Consider the following 24,928-nt stretch of genomic DNA (forward strand, 5'->3'; position numbering starts at 1 on the left):
GCATAGGTTGACCAGAGGCACACAGGGCCTCCAGAGGCAGGAGTGATCGGGCCAATGTATTGGGCCGTGGCAAAGATCTCAAAACATAGGTAAGTTGTATGTGACGCCGGGGCGACAATGAGGGGGGTTCCATATCTGTTTGTAGAGTCGGAATATGTATCCACTCCCCATTGTGCATGAAATGGGACGCTCTGTTTGCTCCCAGAGCACGCTATTGGCGAAATATTGGGTCAGACTGTCCCAAGGGGAACCCAGGATTGCCCAGGACTGGAGACATTGGGGATGGGTATGCCGCTATATTTTGAGAGGAGAAGTATTTAGCGACCACTTTCAAGGTCTCGCTAGTCAGTGGATGGTTGGACAATGCCCCCCTGGCCATCGGTGTCGCCCAGGCCAGTGTGTTGACTGGGGCAGTGGAGCAAGCATCCTCCAGTCCAACCCACAATTTAGAGCGTCCATTAGTGCACCAATCCAGTAGCCTGGACAAGTGCACTGCCTGATGGTACAGAACCGGATCAGGGAATGCCATTCCACCGTTGGTTTTGGGGAGTCTCAATATTGTCATCCTAATTCTGGGCAACCCTGTGAGCCAAAAGATTTTACAAACTCCGAGCGGAATTTCCTGCAAAACAAAGAGTGGAATATGTATCGGGAGGGCTTGTAACATATACAGCAGTCTAGGCATAACATTAATTTTAGGCACGTTGCATCTCCCAAACCAGGTAAATGCCATCTGCCTACATTTCTGTAAATCACTTTGGATTTTGTTTAGTAGAGGGATAAAATTAAGGTCTACTACTCGCGTCAGGTTAGCAGGAATCTGCATGCCTAGGTAAGAGATGGCCTTGTTAAACCATTTAAAGGGGAAAGAGGGGCCCAATGTCTCCCTAGTTGCTCGGGAAAGAGTAACACTCAGTGCCTCCAACTTTTGCAGATTTATTTTGTATACCTATCCAATTCCCGCATAAGAATAGGTAGTGTGGTTACTGGAGCAGCAACGTAAAAAAGTAGGTCGTCCGCGTAAGCAGCTACCTTATGTTCATTAGGGCCAATCTGGACTTCCCTGATATCCCCATTAGCACGGATCAAACGTAGGAGGGGCTCCAGGGTCAACACGAACAGTAAAGGGGATAGCAGGCATCCCTGCCTCGTCCCATTGGTTATGCGAAAAGGATGAGAGAGTCCACCGTTAACTCGTACCCTAGCACTGGGGGAGGAATATAACATCTCTATCCAGCGCAGGATACGAGGGGGGAGGCCCAGGATTGCCAATGTGGAGAGCAGAAATGTCCAGTCCACCCGGTCAAATGCTTTCTCGGCATCAGTGGAGAGGAGCATTAGAGGAATTTTATGGGCATGTGCATAGCCAATAACATTCAGAGTACGTATCGTGTTGTCCCTGGCTTCCCTCAGCGGGAGAAAACTGCTGTGGTCTCAGATATGTGTTTACTGAACAGAAAAGATCAAAATGATCATGAATGTTCTGTGAGGGGAGGAGTAGGTCTTTTTATTCTTCTATTGTGATATTTTTATTCAAGTGTTTGTGAACATTTTAGCGAAAATAATAACAAATGCATAAAAAATAAATGTAACATCATAAGCAATTTAAGCTTATTTTATCAAGCCACTTTAATCCATCAAACTAAAATGATTTATCTTATGTTGGGATTACCTTTATTGAAGTAAGTGGATGTGTGGGAGGACAGTGGAAACAATATCTGCTTTATGTCATCTTTGACAGATTTGCTTGTTACTTCCAAAAATTAGATTAAACACATGCAAGTTTGCATGTTTGGACATTGGGTTGTGTGTTACATTACAAAGGTTTACACTGTATTTTTATTTGAATATTCCACCATGACCCTGTTGGTTCATAAACTATGAACTCATAAACTGGATGTTTAATATTCATTATAACTTTACTTAAAACATGTAAGGGTAAACACACATTAAAATGATCTCAAAAATATACCTACACAACATTCCAAAGTGCTGCAATAATGTCATCAAGATGGCAGTAGATGTAAATTTTGTCAAGTAACACATAATAGTACAGTTGAGTGAATAAAAAACAAGACAAAGGCTTTTCTGTGTCCTACTATTATCTCGCTGGTACGTTACAGAAATCTCTTCTTCACACAGGCTTTTGGTGCATATTGTGGAGTCTTTTTAGATCACAACCCTAAAACATTGTCTGTGTTGTGGTTTCAGTGTTTAGGCTTATAGCCATGCCTGTTTGCAGTGCCAACTCATGCTTTCCCTGTTCTTTGTCTTTGGTCTTTTATTATTTGTTCTTCCTTGTACTTAACAACTCCTGACTCCTTAACTTTTTTTTTCATTTGATTAGGGTGATTGTAGTCTTATTATTACATTTACAACAACAGGGTTAAGTATTATTACTTTTTTATTTGCATTACCAGCTGTGTCTAGGACACTTTTAAGTCTAAAGAATACTCAGAGGAAGGTGGGGTGAACCCATGATCTCCACGAACTTGAAGTACTCAGTACTGCTTAGACTAAGAAGTTAGGGCAAACCAACAAAAGCTTGTCCTGAAATCTAACTTTTAGTTAAATAAAAGTCTGTTTCTTTTCTGTACTTCCTACAGGTCATTCTCCATCTGTGTTTCTTGCTCTGATTTCTCAGACCTCGTTTTTCAATCTTGGTCCTGGAAACTGTTACTGATTAGTAGCATTGTTCCATTATGTCTTGGGGTCATTAATGGAGTCCATGCTAGGCATTATGATTGTAAAATAAAAGGATACATTTAGTTTCAAAGCCTCTCATAGTCAAAATATTCCAAACTTCCTATTTATTACAGCTTTATCTTCAAGAAGTATTTAATGTCTTTTGCTAATGTGATTATGCAATGGATACCCTTTAAATCCTGGGCAGAGGATCTTCTTCCAGCTTGTGTCTGTAAAAAGCCTGAGTGTTTTGCATGAGTGAGTGTGCAACTGTATGTTATTGGATTTTCCTAGTCTTCATGAAAATGTAATGACTGAATGCCAGTGATCTATATTGAGAGGCTTGGTTTAGTATAAATAGACAACATTTAATGCACATAAATTACCGATGCCATGATAATACCCAAAACTTATTTCTGCACACATAAGGTGGTTCTACATAAAGATCATAGACAATTTTGATCGGGTTGTTAAATGTTTAGCAATTTTATATTTACATCTCCCCCTAAAATCAACAGATGTCTTGCTGTATAAAAGTTTCCTTTACCCAGACCAAGGTAAAGGATTCAGGGTTAAGTAAGAAGTATCTCAATGTGTTTATTAATTCTGACATCACACATCCTAACAGCCTGATTTAATATTCACTAGTAGGAATGTACTTAGTCTGGTGTTTTACAAAATTACTGAGAGTTACTTTATATAGGACAGAGCTGTTGGGGACCTGAATGACACTGCACAAGTGTTGCAATAACAGTGTCTGGGAGTCTATTTTGATCACAAGTGCTATTCATTTGCTAAACCAGCCTTTGTGTGGTAAAATAAGACAGGGATTGGATGTCAAATCATACAAATACAAGACATCAATGCACGTGTCCTCAAGTTTGTATCATATGCATGTAGCCTTAATTTTTTTTAGGTTTATTTAAACCTGCAATATCACAAGAAAATTTTAACCATTTAACTTTAAAGCAAAGTTTGAGAAATATACAAATTCAAAAAGATTCTGATATACTGTAGGCCTTGTATACGGAAGTATTTATATCAAATGTTGTTTTTTGCACTTAAATGCTCCACTGCTTAAACATATGGTGAACACAAACTGAAACAATAAGAACTCCTTAAGAAAACCAGGCAAATGCTAAACACTGAGCCTGATTTACTAAAGCTCTCCAGTAAACCTGGAATGGATCTGGTCCAGGATTCAAAACATTTGTTTGCAAATAGCAAATGACTTTGAAGAAATATATTCCAGGTTTTTTGGATCACCCAGCTTCACTGATGAAAGTGTATCCTCTCTAGCCTTGAAGAGCTTTAATAAATCAGGCCCACTGCCTCCATATGGCAATAAATTAAGGAAACTTAGATGTTGACACACATTTCATAAATGTTTCAAATGCCTGTCTACACAAGCCCTTTATTCGCTTGAAACCCAGCTCTAGATTTTTGGCCTGGGTACCATTAAAAAGCACTTTTACTTACCTATATTACCTGCATTGTACGAGATGACATGATATGACAGCTATCTAAATTGCCATTGCTTCTAACCCCCCCCCCCACCACCACCACTATCATTAACAAAAAGTTAACTTTGCCATACAGGTTTATGACATTTTTCATTCTTCTTTTGACAGCTTTTCCTTCTCTAGAACAGAAGAAACGAAGCAGTAATAAAGAGTGCTGTCTCTTAAGTCCTCCACCTCCACCAATCTTTCCACCCCCTCCGTTCTTCAGAGATCGCAGACACACAGTAAGTATCTAAGTTGTAATAATGCTGACAGCTGTCTGTAAATTACTCAGTATTCAGTTTGTTCAGACTCCAAAGAGTATCACAAAGGCATTTAATACATCAGCAACTTTGTTACTACTTTAGCCATTGGCATGTGTTGGTATGGTTGGAGAATATCAAGGGGCCAATACTTGTAATCAGTACTGGTCACATCTTACTTGTATTTATATTTTATCATCCTTAGGTTTTCATATTATTGTGTTGCTTTTAAAATATGTAATAATTCAACACGTATATAATAGATTTGTACAAAGGTTTAATACTTGCACCCAGTTTGTACTGAAATGTTACATTGTAATGATTTACTATATTATGTCACAAAGGAAAGGACCAATGTATTGAAATAGTTTATCATGTGAGCAAAACAGTATAGAATATATGAGTACTGAAATGGAAGTCAGACAAACTACTGTGAGAGATTACCATTAAATGGAAGGATGGCACAGAGGCAACTCCACACACCAGCTTTAGGACTCTTACCCCTGTTTATTGACAAAAACAGCAACCAAAATAAACAATCTTCCATTGCAGGGGTTAGTGTCTGCAAAAATAGTCTATAAATGAATATATTCAGCCTCCTGGCTAGCATAAACAAAATATTGTTTTTTTGCCACACACAGACTGACCTACAGCCACATCTAGAACATTGTGTGCTAAATAGCCTTCTGGTCCTTACAAAAATGTGGGACCTGGAATTGGGAATCTGCACCACCCTTCTCTCTCAAATTCCCAGTAAAACAGCCCTGGAGCAAAAAATTTGAATAACCAGCAGAGAAACCCAGAGGTTCCATGCAGACACATCATTGCTGGTCTTACCTCAGAGGCAATACCTGACATATCTAGGTCCCACATACCTACCGTCCAGCACTTTACCTAGTAACACAGGTGACCTTTTTGGACACTGCATTACACTATGCTAAATTTTTCTGCAGATAACTCAGGACCTTTAAGGCAGTAGTCCCCAACCTATTGAGGCTCACGGATAACTAATCTCATGGACTCTGGACCACACATGCGCAGGGAGCCGTGGTTCACTGAAAGGGGATAAAACTTTCCCCCAGAGTGCCGTCATGATGCCAGAACCCGTCTACTCTCTCATCGCAGGTCTTGAGACCTGTCTAGAGACACAACCCACCCACCACCCTGAGTCTGGGATGAGTATGGGGAACGTGGTCTGTGGCTCTGGCTGGTGCACCCCCTAAGCAGGGTCCTTCTAACATCGCTAGGGGTACACTGGCCAGATCCGCGTGGGACGCAGACGAGGGTTTGGGGACCCCTGCTTTAAGGTAAATATTCTCATTCCATTTTACTTAAAAACTCAACAATATTTTTTTATTATAAAGTCCATACAATTATGTATCAATAAAAACATTTAAATATCAATCTGAATCTGTTTTCTTCCTCTGCACGTTTTGTGGAGCCAGTCTACTTCTTCAGGAGCTATAATTGTACACATAACATATAATCAGTTGTAATCTATCAATGCATTATAACAAACAATTTTCACATTCAGTAATATTTTTCATATATGAATTCTTGTACTTTTCCTCCTAAAGGTTTTCATTTTTTTCCTTGAAAATAATTGCTCAGCAGACACCTGCCACTAAAGGTTACAACCAATCTAGTTTATAGAACCTAATGGATTTTATTAACTGTAAGTGAAATCTTTACAGATTGCTCCACTATTTGCTGTTCCATATGGAGGTAAAAGAAAAATTAAACTACACTCCAGGGGTGATTAAGTTTAGAGTTTATATTTATTATTTGGCTAGAATCTATTAGTTGTGTGTTGTACTCCAGTTGACAGACCATACATCACTCATAGGCCAACATTGTAGAAACCCTTTACTATTGTGAAAATGCACACAGGAATTTTCTAGGGGAGCTATCACTATTTAAGGGATAATTCAGTTAGCTTAGTGAATGATGTAATAGTCCAGAAAAGACTACCCAATTATTTGCAAGGAAACCTAAACATAAATTTTACACATGATTGGGTGGTGGATTTGGAAAGGGAGTTACAATTCTTAGTAAGTAAAAAGCTTTAACTGCTTTAGTTACTTAACCACTTTGAATATTCAAAATTCACAACATCATTGATTGAATTATAATGTGTGCTGTATGTTTTAATGAATGTTTGACTTATACTGTAAAAATGCTCACATAAGGCCTAATTATTAAAGCTCTCCAAGGCTGTAAAGAATACACTTTCATCAGTGAAGCTGGATGATCCGGCAAACCTGGAATGAATCTGGTCCAGGATCGAAAGCATTTGCAAACAAATAGCAAATGACTTTTAAGAAATCCATTCCAGGTTTGCTGGATCACTTAGCTTTACTGATGAAAGTGTATTTTCTCCAGCCTTGGAGAAATCAGGGCCAAAGACTCATCGCTGTGCAAAAGAAGCCTCTGTTCAGAATCAATTACCATTTTCCAAAAAAAGCTTGGAAGACTTCTGAGCTATGTAACTAGAAAGGTAACTAGAAAGATTTTAACTGGGCAACAAGTCAATTTATACTGGGAGAGCAACCAACTATAACAATATGTTAACCTAGGTTGTTGTCAATAAAGTCAAAAGCAGGGATCCATATTAGACCTCACAGGCATCCAGAAGGTCCTGAGGCTTATTTTCCCTCAGTGGACTGGTAAGAAATGCAAGTGATTCCTTTACATAGTTTCTATATGTATCAAATAAAATATGTTTTTAAAAAACTACTGTTTACAATTTTATTGTGATTAAAATGTACCTGATTGTAATTTCCCTGTTTTTTTCCCTTAAAGATGTATGACCTGGATTATACAAACTCACCTTTAGAGCAAAAGCCAATAATACCTTTATGTATACCAGGCCCACCAGGAACAGAAGGCCCTCCTGGTCCCCAGGTTAGTACTGTAGTATGTTGTGGTAAAAACAAAATGTCATGAATTTTGCAGATAAGGTAAATTTGTTTTTAGTTATATGTCTGCCAGCACAAAGACAACTGCATGAAATGCAACCTTGCATAAATATATTTATTGTAAGCCAATGACAATTTTATTTCTATTTTCTAGCAGTTTCTATAGCTTTCACATCTAAGCTGCTTTCACAAAACAACACACTTAAAAACTAAAAAAAAATCTAAATTGTCAGTCAATTCAAAACTGATATGGACAGATATAGACTATAAAAGGCTACTGCATAATAATTGTTTTATTTCCATTTGTAGGGCCCTCAAGGTTTGCCGGGGACAGCTGGACCAAAAGGAGAAAAGGTATGTTCAATTCTGAGCTGTGTTTATGAATAGGGATACTAAATTATTTATTCACTTTACTCAGCCATGCTTGATAGCATCCTTCATTTATTCATGATGATGATTGAAGTTTCTAAATTTGTCTGTTCAGTAGGTATGAGACTCTAAAAACAATGCTGTGACTTTTTTTTCCTCACAAAGGGATCTGTTTTCAAAAGCCTGGAAATATTTTTTTAAAAACGTGCTTTTGTGCATTCAAAGATATTCTCCATTTAAAATTGTTTTAGCATGTCAAAGCTGTCCTCTTTCTTTTACCACTTTTACAAGAGAATTTAAAAGTTAAGTCAGTGAATTCCACCTAATAGAATGGTGTGGCAATGATGCTGCCCTCTCCAACAGACTGTACAAGCTTGCCTCTGTTTCTGAAACCCCAACACTTTAACCCGCAGAATCCGAGAGGGGGTGCATGTGAGCCACAAAAGGAAGAGGACTTGGCTTAGTTAGGAAAGGTAAATGAAGTTTCCATTTACTTAATGAGAATTGTAAATCACATAATAACTAGTGATTTAGACTTTGTACTTCTTATGACTGTCTAAGAGGAGCCTTTAGATGTATTTTCAATGAGCTACATTAAAGCAGAACTCCAGGGAAATGTGAGAACTGACCTTGCAGAGAGGCTTCCCCTGCACTGCAAAGTTTTTTGCCCAGGGTACTATAAAAGGGTCTAATAATACCACTATCCTCCTTGCCCCAGGAGCCAGCACTCTTCTTTTCTCTATGGGCAGGCCTTTTGTGTGCTCACTAATAATGCCGGATTGCTGGTCCTAGATTGTACATACTATATAGTTGAGAGAGAGAGAGGGAGCCAGGCTTTTGAAGGGCAGAGTAGGTAAGGTTTTATTGATTTCAAACATAATTTAAAAGGTTGAGACTATTGTCTCTTGGGTTAATTCCTAAATTATCATTTGACCATTAATTTTGAAAACAGGTAGTAACAATAAATTAATTCATCATACTGCGTAAGCAATAGCGATTAGGTTTTCCACCTAGGTTTCCGACCCTTTTGGACGTCTACCCGCTGGCGCACCAGTGTACTACAACGCAACACCTCACCTATTAATAATAACTTATCATCTCACCGGACTACTGTCTCATCATCATACTAAGTAAACTATGTAAAACACTGATCAAGCTACTAACTCGTAGGAGTCTGACACTATTTTGAAACAACAAGTTAACAACATATTTATTCCGTTTACCTGGACTCTGAAAAAACAAAAGTTCGTCCAAATTGATATCAGTTTTAGTATCAAATACTTTCAAGAAACAATTTGGTACCACATGCTTCTGCCGTAAGAAGCCCCAGCAACATTACCAACTCTCGCTCTACCCCTGAGGAAGCCCAGTTTGGGCGAAACGCATCGGGTAGGAAACCTAAACGCTATCGCTTAGGCAGTATAATGAATTAACTTATTTTTTATTATTATCTTTTTTTATTTATTATCTATTTTTTATTTCTTATCTTATTACTACTTGTTGCCAAAATTAGTAGTCAAATGTTAGTTTAGGAATTAACCCAAGAGACAATAGTCTCCACCTTTTAAATTATGTTTGAAATCAATAAAATTTTGTGTTTTTAATCTTCCCTACTCTGCCCTTCAAAAGCCTGGCTCCCTCTCTCTCTCTCCCTCTCAGCTATATAGTATCTATAACCACAGGCTGGGCAAAATAGGAGCACACTCCTCTTTCAGACGTCATTGGGGTAATTTTCTGGTGGCACACATAACTAAACTGGATTGTACATGTTAATGCTAGAGTGCCTGCTAACAGCAGAGCTGTGGAGGGAAGAGGCTTTATGGAACTGGTCACACAGAGAGGAGGAAGCCTGTGGGATAAGGTAAGTAAACATGCTTTTAATGGCCTCCTGATAAAAACAGGGCAGCATAGTGGCTCAATAGTTAGCACACTGGCCTTTCCAGCGCTGGGTCCCAGGTTCGAATCCCTGCCAGGACACTATCTGCATGGAGTTTGCAGGTTCTCCCTATGTTTGCGTGGGATTCTGAATACTCCTGTTTTCTCCCACATTCCAAAAACATGCAGTTAGGTTAATTGGCGACCACCCCAAAAATTGACCTAAGACTGTATTAAAGACATAAGTCTATGGTAGAGGCATTAGCTTGTGAGCCCCTTTGAGGGACAGCTAGTGACATGACTATGGAGTTTGTACAGCGCTACATAATATGATGGTGCTATATAAATACTGTGTAATAATGTTAACAAGCATTTAACCCTCACAGTGTTACCTTTAAATTAACCAAATCACTGGGATGTACCTAATATTATATCCAACCAACTCATAGGGAAGGGAAGGTTTGACTTCTCCCAGCTTTTTACCATTGTGTGTGTCTCTGCCATAATAGCATTATTTTTTCTGTTATATATTCTGTTTGGTACTTTGACACTTCAATTGTAAAATAAAATCTGACTGTTCATAGTTCTAAATAATTAATTTCTCTTTTCATTTAAACTCACTACTCTTGTTTTCTGTTTATACAGGGTGAAATTGGCAGGCCGGGCAGAAAGGTATACATTTCTTCCTCATTTTTTTTAAATGGAATATGTATGGAAGGTTTATGAAAAAGGTCAGCTGAAACATGACTAGGGTAGCTCGTACCTTTGCCCCCAAAAATTCCCCCCACACCTGCCCCCCCTTCTCTTTTTTCCCTTGCCAGCTCCCTCCTTTATTCTTACCCTCTTCAAAATAACGCTCCACAACCTGTTGCATTTAAAATGGCTGGCAAGCAGCCCTTTATTTAACAATAAATTAACAATTTAACAATTTCCATAAAATATATATATATATATATATATATATATATATATATATATATATAATTAATATATATATATATATTAATTATATATATATATGCAACTGTAACATACACGTAAAATAAGCAACAAATAAATAACACTTAAATAACAAATTAAATAAATTAACAATTAAATAACCTCCATATAAACTATAACTTAACCCTTTATTTACCATAAACCAATTCCTAACAGAACCAATGATTTGTACCCAAAACAACTAGGTTGCAGGTCCGGAAGGTAAAGTCCGCAACACCATTACATCTCCAATAATGACCAATACCACCATGCCATTCTGGCCCCTAGCAGCACAGCACCACCTCAGGGGCCTCCACCGTTCACCACTTAAAGGGGGGGTCCCCACCACCTGGGGTCCCCCCCCACCACCATAATTAACCCAGAACTCTTACCTTCCACCAAACCTCAACCGCCTACCCACACCTTATAACAGGGCGGGTGGGTGGGAAATTTCTTCTTTCAAAAACCTGTCCTTAACTTCCGTTTCTCCCTCCTTTTACCCCTTCTTCTCTCCACCCACTTTTACTTCCGACCCGACCCTCTCTCTCCCCCTCCTCTTTCTGTAATTCAACCTTAACCCTTTCCCCCCTTTCTCCTGGGCAGTCCTAACACGCATTCAGTTTGGCAAGAACATTTTAAAGAAAAACAAATGATCATGCTCTGGGACTCCAAAACATGAGGAGGATTATTAAAGTGAATTGAAAGAAATAAAAAAGCCAGAAGAGCTCAATCTTGTGACCTGTCAAAGTCATGTAACTGACTCGCCTCCAATTTAGGAGTTCTCATTGCTGCATTGAAATAAACTTTGTTGGACACTAGCAGCTCCACAACTATGCTTGTATTTTATGAAAAAATCATACAATGCAGGCTGTGGTGTGGATAAACATTTTGGTGCACCACGTAGAGCAGATAGCTACATTTACCCTTATTTGTCCTAATTAGAGGCCAGTGTAGATTTACATTGTTGTATATACTATTTGAAAATCATTTCATTTCTTTGCCGTTTCCATAAGAAACTACTGGATCTATCCAGGTCTCTCTGGTGTTAACCATTACATCACGTCCAAGACAGTGTGGCACCACTAGAGAAGATGTCATTTGTTTTTATGCACCATAAAAATACTTTGTACAGACTCTGCAGGTCTAAATTCTAGACATTCACATGGTAAATCCCATACTGGTCAGCTACAAATAGCATGGAACCCTCTCCCAGCTTGCGTCACATACATCTCCCTGTCGGAAGTGATCAGAATTAGAAGCTGGAGAAGAAGAAGTTATTAATAAACCATCCTGTGATAGCTCTAACAGAACAGAGAATTACTGCATGGTACAAGTGAGCCAAGTGTTTCCTCAGATCTAGAAGTCTAAGAAGATATTGTTACATCAGTGAATTCATTTTACTTCTTAGCTTTCCCAGTACAGAGTTTGGTTGTACTTTGGATGCTTTATTATCTGTGTACTCAATATTAAAGTCAGATGAGGTTTGTGTTTTTAAAGCAATGAGTATTTAAGCCAATAAAGGCAATGCAATGTGATTGCATTCATACCCATACTTTGCAGCACAAGCTATAATCTGACTACTAAACTGAGAGAGAGATCTGAACATATTGATCACATGATACTCAGTCCTTTAAAATATTTCATTTAAGTAGTTTACTTGCAGATTTATGTTAAGGTGTTTCTATATTTGCTAGTTATGTCCTATTCATCTGTATATAATAAGGTACAATTTTTGTTGCCCAAATTATTCATGCATTGGTATACAATCAATCAATGAAGCTGACTGGGTAATCAACAACGATAAAAAATGTGTTAGCCTACAAGAGGAAATTAGGGAATTGGTGCATTTACGCCCAGGTCAACAGAATTGTTTCTGTACTTGAAAAGTCTTTAAAGCTTTAAAGGGGGAAAACATCAGATTACCTGGTATACATTGAAATCTTTGTTTAGTCTAAGAACATATTCACAATAATAGTCTTTAATACCCCAAAAGTAAAACTGTTACTTCGTAGTTAAATTACCTTTTTGATAACAATAGCTGGAAAGTGTTTTATATAAACATATTTTTATTATAGTAGTATAGGTAAGGGGATGTATGGTTAGTAGGGTTCCTCTCATGGAAAATTGATTTAGTAATTGATAAGAAATTTTTTAGGTTGCCTAGCCTGGATTAGGTATTTATAGGATAGGGTGGAAAGATAGACAGGCTTTTGTAGGCATGTTTTTGAAATGTTTTGATATTTTTATTATCTAATGATTGTGATATACAAGAAACTTTTACCTGTGATTACATGTACATAGTTTCACATTTCAAGTATCACATCAACATGAGTTTTTTGAAAAGGTCTCAAATTCCTGACGCGTTCACCCTTAGGCTTTTTCAGGGGAGGATTAAGATTGAGGTCTAACTTGAAATTTAGAAATCTATATAATCACAGTAATATGGGGTTGATAAAAACATCTGCATGATTTTCACGCCCAATCATTCCAATAAGATATGTTATGTATAATAATATAATAATATCAGCAACGTAAAGCAAGGAGTGTGTATGAAACTGAACTGGAGACTTAAGCTGCGTACACACCTGCAATTTTTCTCGTTGGAAAGGATCTTTCACGATCCTTTCCAACGAGAAAAGACTGCACGATGCATGAACGATGCTGTACATACAGCACCGTTCATGCTCTATGGAGAGGGGAGGGGGAGAGCGACGGAGCGGCACCCTGCTGCGCGCTCTCCCCTTCCCTTTCATTAGGATCGGTCGTCGTCCATCGTCCATGGATCCGCCAGGACGGTCGTCGGACGATGGACGACGACCGACTGTACACACGGCAGATTTTCGCCCGATAATTGGCCGATACCGATTATCGGGCGAGAAAAATTTGCCGTGTGTACGCAGCTTAAGGGTTATTGCACTTGTGAATACTCTTAACTGGAGTATGAGGGCATTAGATGAATAGGGTTGTGTTGATATTAAGCAAGCACATCTAGATGACCAAGACAAGCATTAACCACCTGGGCGTTACACTGATGTCTAGATTTCTGTACCAAAAGCGTTACAGGTTTTCATGAATTTTTTTTTTTGTAGACCTGTAACTTACAGAAATATGTCCGAATAGGGGTCTAGTAGATATAAAGAATATAAAAAATGTTTGAAAAACACAATCATGTAAAAAAAAAAAAATTACTTTTAATAAAATTAAAGGAAAAACACAAAATTCAGCTTAAACAAGAATACATAAATAAATGAAAAATACTGAAAATGCGATAATTCGGTATACTGTATAGTAATATATTTTTCTAAAACACCTCCCTAGTGTCCAACGTCACATACCTATAGACAAAACCACATAATTTATTTTCTATTATTTTGTATTGGATTGGATATAGGAGTTTGTATTCAATCTAATACTGAAAATGTCATAATTCGGTATAATGTATAGTAATATATTTTTCTAAAACACCTCCCTAGTGTCCGTCACATACCTATAGACAAAACCACATAAATATATTTTCTATTATTTTGTATTGGATTGGATACAGGACTTTGTATTCAATCCAATACAAAATGAGAACAAAATTCAAACTCTCATTATGTATTGGATTGAATACAAATTCCTGTATCCAATCCAATACAAAATACATACTTTGTATTTATTTTTAATTTAAACTCATTCATTCATTTTGTATTGGATTGAATTTAAACTCCTGTATCCAATCCAATACAAAATGAACGAATGAGTTTCAATTAAAAATAAATCTTGTGGTTCACCGGCATCTTACCGGTCCCGCTGGTATAGGAGACGGCACCCGACGCTGGAGAGGGAGATCGACGCTGGAGGACGACGCTGGAACACAGACCTGACGCTGGATGAGCACAGCGGGACCAGGTAAGTGAGATTTTAATATAGGGAGAAAAGTACGGGGTTAACGATAATTGCAACTTTTTTTTGCACGGAAAAGTACGGGCTTAACGGTTGGGAGGTTAATTATGTCAAAGGATATTATTAGAATTCTGGACGAGTGGGGAATTTCAATAGTATTGCAATGCGTAATATCACTGTTATCAAAAGTACTGATTACTGATTTACCAAATTGGAAATTTGGATTGGTAAGTGGTGGAAGCATACAACAGGCGAGAAACAATAGCTGGAAAGTGTTATATATAAACATATTTTCAATATAGTAACCAAAAATCTGAGGTAATCCCCATTATTTTTTTCTCTGTAACCATGTGTAATTTTGCTTTCCCCTTCTAGGGCAAGCCTGGTCCTCCTGGTGTTCCGGGAATGCCAGGTCCTATAGGACCAACAGGACCAATGGGACAGAAGGTAGGTGCTCATTCAATATCATTATGTACATATTCTTGTTCCTTCCTAAAACATTTGTAGTCTAAATTTGAATTTCAAAACATACTGTTCTATACAACACTGTCGATGTTAACGTCACAGTCCAGATTTCAGAAAAAATCAAGGAAACCAGAACAGGCTACAATAAAATTCATCTTCAGCAGACTTTCCACAAATATACCATACCACTCATCGAATTTACACACAAAAAATAGTATCATTTTATTTAAATATTAATATGATTCCTTTAAATCTCCTCTCCGTCTCATTCACTCCAGACAATACAAATAGTTTTTTACTCTGCTAACCTGCCCTGCCTTTAGACTTCATCCGTAAATAAATTGAAGATGCAAATTCTAATAAAGTAAGTTTGAATTTATATTATACCTTGCCATAAGTATGAATATTTTAGGAACATTTCAGTTGAACTGTGCTCAAATTATAGACATTCAAATGTTTACACAATTTTCAAGCAAGAAATTCAATTAAAAAAGTTCTCACTGACCTATGAATCTGCAGGCATAGTGGAACAATTTATTCCTTAATTTCACAGCACAAATCTATTAGGATATGTTTGTGTTTAGTGATAAATTTCACATTTTTTATTCTTTGATCAACAGGGTGAAAAGGGTGATTCAGCATCATTTGGCACGCCTGGCTCAAGAGGACCAATAGGCCCCAAGGTTTGTTATACGCGACCTTGTTAATATAATTGGTACTACTATTTTTTACTGCTTTATGCAAACTGTTCCTGGCATTTAATTCCACTCACCTAGTTTATAAAATATTCATTCTGGCTATCACTAGAAATGCAGTTCTGACATTATTATTTATATAAAGCCAAAATAACTTTGTTGCAGTATTTTCTCAGAAATAGCTTTAAAAAGCTTCACACTCTACCAAGTACAGTATACAGTGCAGATGCATTAAGCATGAGCTTAAATGTGCCTGATATAATAGACTCAAAATATGATGAAAACCTGCATAATAAACAGAAGGACTATAGATAAAGTGAGTGAATGGATAAACAATGCATGTACAGTTCATCTAAAGCAGGGGTCAGCAAACTCAGGCCTTTAGGCCAGATACAGCCTAGCCGGTAGTTTGTTCCGGCCTGACGCCCCCTGGCCGATCTGGCCTAATGCCGGCCGGCAACCCGCAGCGGAGCCTGAACAAACTACTGGAGCCGCCAGAGCTTCATGTGGCTCAAGCCTCCGTGTGGTGGCTTCCTCCGTATGCATTACGGAGGAGAGAGATTTCTCTTCAGGGGGCGTTCCTGGTGGGGGGCAGAGCCATTTGGGCGGTACTCGAGAGGGAGTCCGGCCTAGTGTGCTCCTGCCTATCCCTGAAATGGCCTAGTGGCCAAAAAAGTTTGCTGACCTCTGATCCAAAGCTTTGCCATCTTTTACCCTTCAATAAATTAACCTGTCATGATCTAAAAAAGTCTGAGCTAACAATGTTGCTGAAGTATGTACAATGTATAGTGTCTGGGAGTACCCGTGCTAGTCTTCAGCTCAGTTTCTGCATACCCAAAAATGCTTGCAGGACCTCAACTTCAATCCTAATCAGCGAAAATCAGAATGCCCTATTGGTATTTCATTGTTTTGAGACTTTGGTAATTGATGGTTGGATTGCAGGTGGTGCTGATTTTTCTGTCCGAATCTTCAATCCAAAGGGTTTATTATATACACAGAAACTCATTCGAAAACTACAGCTGGGTAACACAAGGAGATCCTACTTCAGCAGCATAATTGATAACTTGTTAGGCCATAACAGGTCCACCAGGTAAACTACATCCTGGACAAATTTCTCTTTAGATGTTTTCATTACAAAACTTTAAATTTTATTTTATAAAGTTTCTTTTTAGATTTAGGAATAAACTGATGCAGTGCTTGTGCTTTACATTGTTTCACTTATACTCATATATATATATATATATATATACAGGTTTTTGTAACTTTACCATGTTAATTTGAAAAGCAACTAATTTGAAAGCAGAATATTCAGTCAACCATATTACAGATGCTAAACAATTGCCATACCAAATATACATTTGAAGCCAAAACAGCCATCATTATTATTATCATTTCATATGCATACCATTCATGTCAACCAATATTTAATGCTCTGTTTTCCTTCTATAAAACAACTGAATGTCAAATATGAAAACCTACTGGATAAACAGACCCATCTGATATCAACTGGCTTCTAGTGCTGGCTTGTTCTCTCCCCAAAACATTTAATGGTGTATAAGTCACAATGCCAAGTAATTCCTTCTAGAAAAAGGTATATTTCAGGTGCTGATGTAGAAGCATAGAGAAACACCACAATCCACAGGAAACATAAAGACTTTTTAAAAGGGAATTAGGGTAAAATATGAAAGATAAGTTAATATGATAATCTGTAGATTTTGTCATTTTCTCTGTAAAAACGACTGAATATGTAATTTATAAAGACTTGGCAAAGGATATGATATATGGCCTGTGTTCTATTTCTTTTAATGTGCCATGTAACTATTTGTGCCATACATATTTTCTATTTTATTTAAAACTCCTCCTTTTGTTAGTGTTGTAGTAGAGGTTCCTCAGTAGATTCATCAATTATGATAAGAAATATCTAAATGAAAAACTGTCATTTATTTAGCTGGCAACCCACAGGTCTTTCTTATTTTTCAACATAGTTGAAGAAACACAAAAGAGTCTAGCGAACTGCAAGATCAGAAATTCAAACTTTCAGGCAAAGGACATTGGCTCTCTCTAGGGTTTCTTAAATATAACTAAGGTAACGACCCGTGACTTGGTATAAACTTCCTCTAATCTCCTAACCAGAATAAATCAGAGTGGAGGAGGGAAGGCCAATACATTGGCCAATATGGTGTGCTGCAAGTAATAAGGCTGTTTGGCTTAATGAGAAGTAAATGAAAATATATGATATATGTGGTTCTTTAAAAAGAAACGGTTAGGGTGGCTAGACACCCTGCCATCTCTGTGCCATTTATATTGACATTACTAAGGATGCTCAATTCTGCCTTGTCCTGGAACTAACTGTGCTTTCAGGAGTTGGGTAATAGCTCTAGAAAAAATCCTGAGCTGTTACAGATAAGTCATCCTGACTGCCACTTTCCACAGAACCTTTTAAGAGGATATCATGATACTTAAGACTAAACAAGGCTTATTTCATGTATGTGTATTATTCCTATTTCTTTGTATATTTACCAGCAGCATGTTTGATATTCTGTTTCTGTTGCACATTTAGATAATTTGTCTGCCATTTCTTTAAGGGTTTTCCTGGCGTTAAAGGAGAAAAGGTCAGTGCTTTTGCCAAAGTACTAACCCGAGTCTGTGCTGAATGTAAAATAGGAATCCTGTAGATTCCAGGCTGCAATGTTCTCTTTGTATAACCTTCCTGTTATTCAGTTTGTTTTTTTGCATTTTGAACTGCTTCTGATGATTTATTATGACATACTGTAACTGGTGGAGGAATTACATAAGCACAAAAAAAGGACAAACAAGTATTGAGGATAAATTGGTTAATGCACAATACTGTTAGTTAGCCTTATTTCTCTTCCCCCTTCTCACTTTTTCTTCCTCCCTTTTTGTCTCTGCTGCCAATCCTCAGAATAACTTTTTTCCAAAGATATTATACTGTGTTATATTTTTCATATCTTTCTAATCAGATAACTGGCCTTCAGTACTATTCAGGTATGGGTTTGTAAATTGCACCAGGTAATTTAAATTATATATTCACATTGCCACCATAGTCCTACCTGTATACATTATCTTCAGAACCATAGTCATAAGTATCTTTTGCCTACCACCCATTGATACGTCATACTCATACATGGAATATTCTGCTAATGTGGCTAACATGTAATAAATTATTGTAACTGGGCTAGATACCATATTTAGTTTGGTTTACTTTATGTTCCTTTTAAGATCAGGAATAGTAGCTAATTACATGTAGCGCAACTGGTAGCTTAACACTGACATTTGTTTTGATATCTGTGTTATTATCTTTAAACCTAGGGTGTGAAAGGAGATCCAGGAGAAATGGGTCCTAAAGGTGAACAGGTAGGAGGATTTACTTATTTATGTTAGGCTAACTACAAAATAACTTTCAAAGGAGCATATCTTTGTATACTATGTTTGGGCAATATTTGTGTCATTTAGTCTCAAGTTACTTGCTAGTGATTTTTTTGTATTACCTATGCCAGCAGTCACATGACAGCACATTATGTAGGGAGCCATACCACAGACAGTCTTTTTACATTTTTATTTTTGCATACACCTGCCAATATCCTGTAAAAATAAAGGCCTTTTTAGGACACGCAATCTAAAACTGCATGGTTGGCCACTCCTGAGTGCCCCTCCAAGCTCCCAGAGACAGTTTTTAGAGTCAACCACAGCAATGGATGAACACTTTGTTGTGTGGTGCTCCACAAGCTATTATGGGTCAGCTTCAGTCCTCTGGCAACATCTGCAATGTAACTGGAAAGCGTCCGTGTTCAGTTTGGAAACAGTTGGCCTTGGCTCCCATGTCATAAAAAAAAATGCTTAATTCAGGGTCTATCAGTAATTGGTGCTTCTCCAGCCACTGATATCCTATGTCATTTTATTCCTTGGAACAAAAAAAAACATAAAAAGAATTAGTAACCTGTATTTACATTTTCTTTTTCCAGGGATTTATGGGCCTACCAGGAATGCTTGGACAAAAAGTAAGCAAATAACTTTGTGCATATACTACATCTGCAGTGATTTTTTTTGTAGATATATAATGTATTTTAAATATACATTAAATATTTATACCACAGTATAAACAATAAATAAATACTAATTTCAGGAACAGGGGGAATCTAGTCAGCCTGGACAAGAGGAGACACTAAAATTATGACCTCATTTTATAGGCTCAATACAGCGCACAAAAATATCTTTAGCATCACTAAAATGTTGCAAATTTACCCCATGTTATCTAGATCTACCTAAAATGTAAAATGGAAACACCATATAGCACTCATTCGTCTAAATTTATACCAGTAATTTAAGATTGTATTATATCATAGCAATCATAAATCACATTTGTAACCATGTGAACAAGTCAAGCTGTTAGCAGTACTTTAATTTGTTGTTGAGGCCTTATGACGGGAAGGTGTTTGACCTACATTTTCTTCTGGTTTTAGATTGAATACATGGGTAAATTCCTAAATAGCACCACTTTTTTTAATGGAGAAAGAACAGTACTGCTACAAGACTTGAGTAGGAGGAAGACCAATGTTTGAGTGTTTCCCTTTTGATGGGGGTCATGTTATACCAGATTGTCATCTGAGCTCTCTTTTCCTTCTTTTAATTGCACAGCAATTTTCTCCAATAGGACAATATCACAGGGAAATAGTTGTCATGTGATTGCCGACATGTTCCTTGCAGAGATACAGCATAGACCAAAAAAAGAGCAAATATTAAACAATCTGGGCTGTCTTTGATAGATTATTACTTTCCAATCTCTTCAGTAGCTAAACAGGTGTAACATCTTTACCTGAGCATGGAAGCACAATACAGAAGAGTTTCATTGCACTGTTCCCGCTACAGTTTGTAAACTAGAATAACCATTTGCACTGGTCTGTGACTACACTAAAACAGTGTTCAGGGGCACTGGAATACACCATATTAGAATAGTAGCTATGATAATATGGAACTAAAATTATTCTTGTGGTTGAACATTAAGTGATGACCACAGCCGACCTTATGAACAAACGCAAGAAGCAATATTCTTGTGGCTCTCTGGGGATTCCGTACTGAGTTTAGTTTCTCATATTACATTCATTCACCTTTTGCTTTCTGAACTTGTGTCACCTCCATGCCTGTGTTCGGTGTACTTGGCAGTGAGTGAGCAGCAATGTGTTTGTATTATCTGCATTATCATTCTTAATAAGGCAGCTAAATATAGCAATGCTTACTGGAAGCAACTGTGCTATCGGTGATAATCATATAATTTCTAAATAAGAACCATGTGATGGAAATCTATTTTGTTCTCTTAACTTGTAGACGAACCCGCTAAGGAAAAAATTACCTAATAAATGTAATTTAGTCTAGAGGTAGAAATGAAATTGCATTTCTGGTGGTTACTGAGGAAACATAAAGAGAGAGAAGAGAAGAGGCTGGATAAACCATAAGCATGGTATATTTTTAAAAAAGAATGCCTTTAGTATATGCTACAATTTTCATTTTTTTTTTTAAAAATTTAAAACTACAGTGCTTATATGCAATAACACTTGTAATTACATGTTGATGTGCAAAGATACTGTTGTCGTACTAGGATTAGACCAAAGGGTTTATATTCCAAATTTTTAATGTGAATGTTGTTAAAGTCGCTTTGCTCAAAAATATTAAATTTAAATCCACTTGCTAATATTAAGGTCCAGTACAAAGTCTAAACAGCAAGGGAGCCAGGGATGGTCAGGCTAGTCAGAAAGAAAACAGGCACAAGTAGAAGGTCTGGTTCTACATGTACCTGGCTGCCTTTCTTGTCTAATTAATCAGTTTAGCTCAGACTTGAATTGGCAGTAAAAGCCAGGTGAAAATGCTGGATCTGGTATAGTCAGCTAAGGGATTTAGGTGCAATTGAAGGGTCTGTTTAAACAGGGAAAGAGCCAAGTGCAACCTGAACCTCCAATGGTGCATGGCTCCTTTCTGGCTAGCCCAGACCCTCCACAAGCATCTAGCTCCCTTGCTGGTTATCCTAAACGCAAAATTTGTATCTGGTTCCATTTCTGGTTAGCCCAGACTCTCAATCTGACTTTTGCAAAGCTGTAACTTTTAGAAATTGGAAATTGGAATTTTACCTGGTCCTGGCCACAAAAATTTCTGATGGTGGATCTGCCTAAAAGGAAGTAAATACAATAAAATACACTTTGAGTTGTTATCAGATTAGGGAAATCTTCCTAAAGGAACACCTTTTACATTTTTAACAGTCTAAAAAGAGATATTTTATCGCATACAAGAACACTTTTTTTTATGAATATAAAGCTGATGAGTTGCACCGAGAAATATTCCTAGAGAACTTGGTGGTACAGATTTTTGCAAAGTTTGGTCTGTTCCTTGAATTAGATATTAGAGGGAATTTACTAAATCAGTTCAGGCTGTTGACAAAATTTGCTCTGCATGGGACAACTCACTTAGCTTAGTGGTTGTGGTGAAATGTCTGGGCAAAGAATACCTAAGGATGTGCAAAGAAATGAAAAGAAAAATGATTTTCCTTGTGCATGATTGGTTGGTTCAAGGCAGGAGATCTTCAATTTATTCGCTAAGCTAAGTAAATTATCCCTTGCAGAATGATATTTCACTTTGATGAGTGAAGTTACTTTTTTTCAAGAATGTGCGAATTTCTGTGTATGTCACCTGTGTGAATAGTTACATCTACTGTCTTGTGATACATTGACCATCTTTTAAGGACATTCTTTACACATGTAAATTTGTATGTTGATTTTTGTTTTTTGTTTTTTAACTGTTTATCAATATAGCATATAAAGAGAGATATTATTTTAGTTCTCACACTAATTCAGTTTTTTTTCAATTACAAAGGGGGAGATGGGCCCAAAAGGAGAGCCTGGAATTCCAGGAAATAGAGGGCCTACGGGGCGACCGGGCAAACGTGGAAAACAGGTAATTGTTGCTTTCTGTCTGTGAGGATATATATATGGTTGACATGTCAGAAAGTTAAATCTTTAGGCTTTTAGCTGAGCAGCACTTTATAACAAAAAGAAATATCTATTTCCTAACCTCTCTTTGTAGCTATAGAAGCTGCCATAAAGTACTTACATTTTATGGAGAAAAGGGAACAAATACTTTTCAATAAGCAACTTATTTGGAGAGAAGATTACGGTGGGTTCTGGCGGCATGGTGATTGTAATAATAGCAAGTTGGTCTCAAATGCATTATGAAAGCTAAATAATAAAATGCTGTTCACAAGGTATATCTGCTCCATTTTGGAAGTTGTTTAACTAATATTATGGAGTTGTAATTACTTTTTTAAGCACAATTCATAAGCATTATTGTTCATTTTCTTTTGTGGATCAACTGGATATAAGTAGGATGCTGTGTTGAAACCTAATAGTCAAATATATGTGGAAACCCCACTACCTTGCCAAGGCCTCTGTACGAGGTATAGACCATAACTCTAATCTATAAAAGCTCCATCTAGAAACATCTAAAATTGTGAATAAATTGGAGGTCATCCATACCTTTTTAAAGGTACAAGGACAAACAAAAAGGTCAACACAATAATAAATAAAGAACACCAGAATGTTGCTGTATGAAATCAAGCAAGCAAAACAAAAATGGTATTTATTCAATACTTACATTTTTAAAGCAAGGTTTACATGGTAAGGGCTATTCATAATTCTTGATGTTATTTAATTTTTGTTTGTTGTATATGTTTAATAACTATTCTAGGCTGTGACATATGCCGGAGAGTAATATTAAACCAAAGCTTACACTAAGATGGTGAATAGAACTCATGACATAATTTTGTCTTCTATTCAAAGATTAACAGTATCATTTGACTAACGTTGGAATCCTTCTTCCACAACAAGTGTGTGACTGTCTTAGTGTGGTTGGCACAAGTCCCCATTTCACTGACACAGGCTAGGTCGTTTGTAGTTGTTGATAATAATTCTGGGCTCCTAAAGACAGAACAAGGTGAAAACAAATTGTTTCATATAGTTTGCATAATAAAGTATTCATCCAAATGTTCAGTGTGCATACATAATAGAGAAAGATGAAAAAGAGAATAAGTTTTATGAAATAATTTAAAAGTTATCTTAAAAAGCTGTGGAAATAATATACCAGCATCCTTGCCCATCAACATAACTGGTTGCATGGTGTTGACCCCTTGACACAAGCAATGGAGGTGTACAAAAGATTCCTTGGATGGAAACAATGGCATTGTCCAACATGTTTAATTTATTCTCCCACATTGCCTTGACCAATAATGTCTGTAGTATATAGTATACTGTCTCCTAAAACAATCATATCTCAACACTGTCATCGATGACTTTGGGTTCTTAAGTAATATAGGTTTATAGTGGAGAGAACAGATGAAAACACTACACAGTAAATGGCACCTTGGCAGTAACAAAGGAATAATATTTATATCATTCAATAATTCAGAGAACATCATAGCCTATGTCACTGAAATTTTGGAAATGGAAGAAACCAGAACTTTCAAAGTGAAAAAATGAAAAAAGTACTAGAAGGATTGGGGAATGTTTGATTACAGGAAAAAATTGAAAACATGAATTAAATATGAACAGAATACAACAAAAAATAACATTTGTACTACGTTGGTCCCATGACAAATTAGGACAACAATCTGTCCAAGAAAAGAAAAGCTAGAGAACAATAAAGGCAGTTATGGCATCAAAGTTTATAATACAAAAAAATAACTCTTTTCAAACCTATTGTCAAATATTCAGCATCTGCAGCAAGCCACAAAACTACGGCAATGCAAACACAACTGTGTGCAAACATGTGCACAGAATGGTTCCTAACCACTCCTATATTCTTCAACCAAATGGAAACAGTTGAGAACCATTTTGTGTTTGTGTTTCCATGCAGTTGGAAGAGCAATTGAGCTAAAAAAAACCTCTGTAGTTTACTGCTCATCTGAAATTATCCCAATTCCCTTTTTTACTGGATATCATGTAAATAATACAATTCTTATTCCATCATGACTACATTCAGTCCATCAGTGTTTCTATGGATGGAGCCACTGTTGTCACTAAACATCAGTCACATCAGTATTTGTTCATCTCCATTCAAAAAATGTATACCTAGAATTAGTGTAAAGGAAAGATGTTTAGCTCTCTTTTTAGCTGTTAGGACGTAAGAAAGATATCACATTTCTGGCAATATCAACTGATTATTTCTGTAGTCACTGAAAATAATCCTAACCTGAAAAATTATTAAAAAATATTTTTGTATTAGGATTTTAAATT

General features: G+C 37.0%; 1 protein-coding gene across 2 annotated transcripts in view; it reads left to right on the forward strand.

Moving 5' to 3' along the window:
• COLQ (collagen like tail subunit of asymmetric acetylcholinesterase) overlaps positions 1 to 24,928 on the forward strand; it is a 60,642-nt gene that overhangs the window by 27,310 nt on the left and 8,404 nt on the right. The window contains exons 2-11 of one of the 2 annotated variants that reach the window (XM_072412461.1): positions 4,317 to 4,432; positions 7,253 to 7,354; positions 7,678 to 7,722; positions 10,258 to 10,284; positions 14,851 to 14,922; positions 15,561 to 15,623; positions 18,221 to 18,247; positions 18,966 to 19,010; positions 19,619 to 19,654; positions 22,515 to 22,595. In XM_072412461.1, the coding sequence (XP_072268562.1) occupies positions 4,317 to 4,432; positions 7,253 to 7,354; positions 7,678 to 7,722; positions 10,258 to 10,284; positions 14,851 to 14,922; positions 15,561 to 15,623; positions 18,221 to 18,247; positions 18,966 to 19,010; positions 19,619 to 19,654; positions 22,515 to 22,595 (614 nt within the window). The remainder of the gene's footprint in view (positions 1 to 4,316; positions 4,433 to 7,252; positions 7,355 to 7,677; positions 7,723 to 10,257; positions 10,285 to 14,850; positions 14,923 to 15,560; positions 15,624 to 18,220; positions 18,248 to 18,965; positions 19,011 to 19,618; positions 19,655 to 22,514; positions 22,596 to 24,928) is intronic. The other variant, XM_072412463.1, reaches the window with a different exon arrangement.

This window comes from Pyxicephalus adspersus, chromosome 5 (genome assembly GCF_032062135.1).
Source record: "Pyxicephalus adspersus chromosome 5, UCB_Pads_2.0, whole genome shotgun sequence".
Lineage (NCBI taxonomy): Eukaryota > Metazoa > Chordata > Amphibia > Anura > Pyxicephalidae > Pyxicephalus > Pyxicephalus adspersus.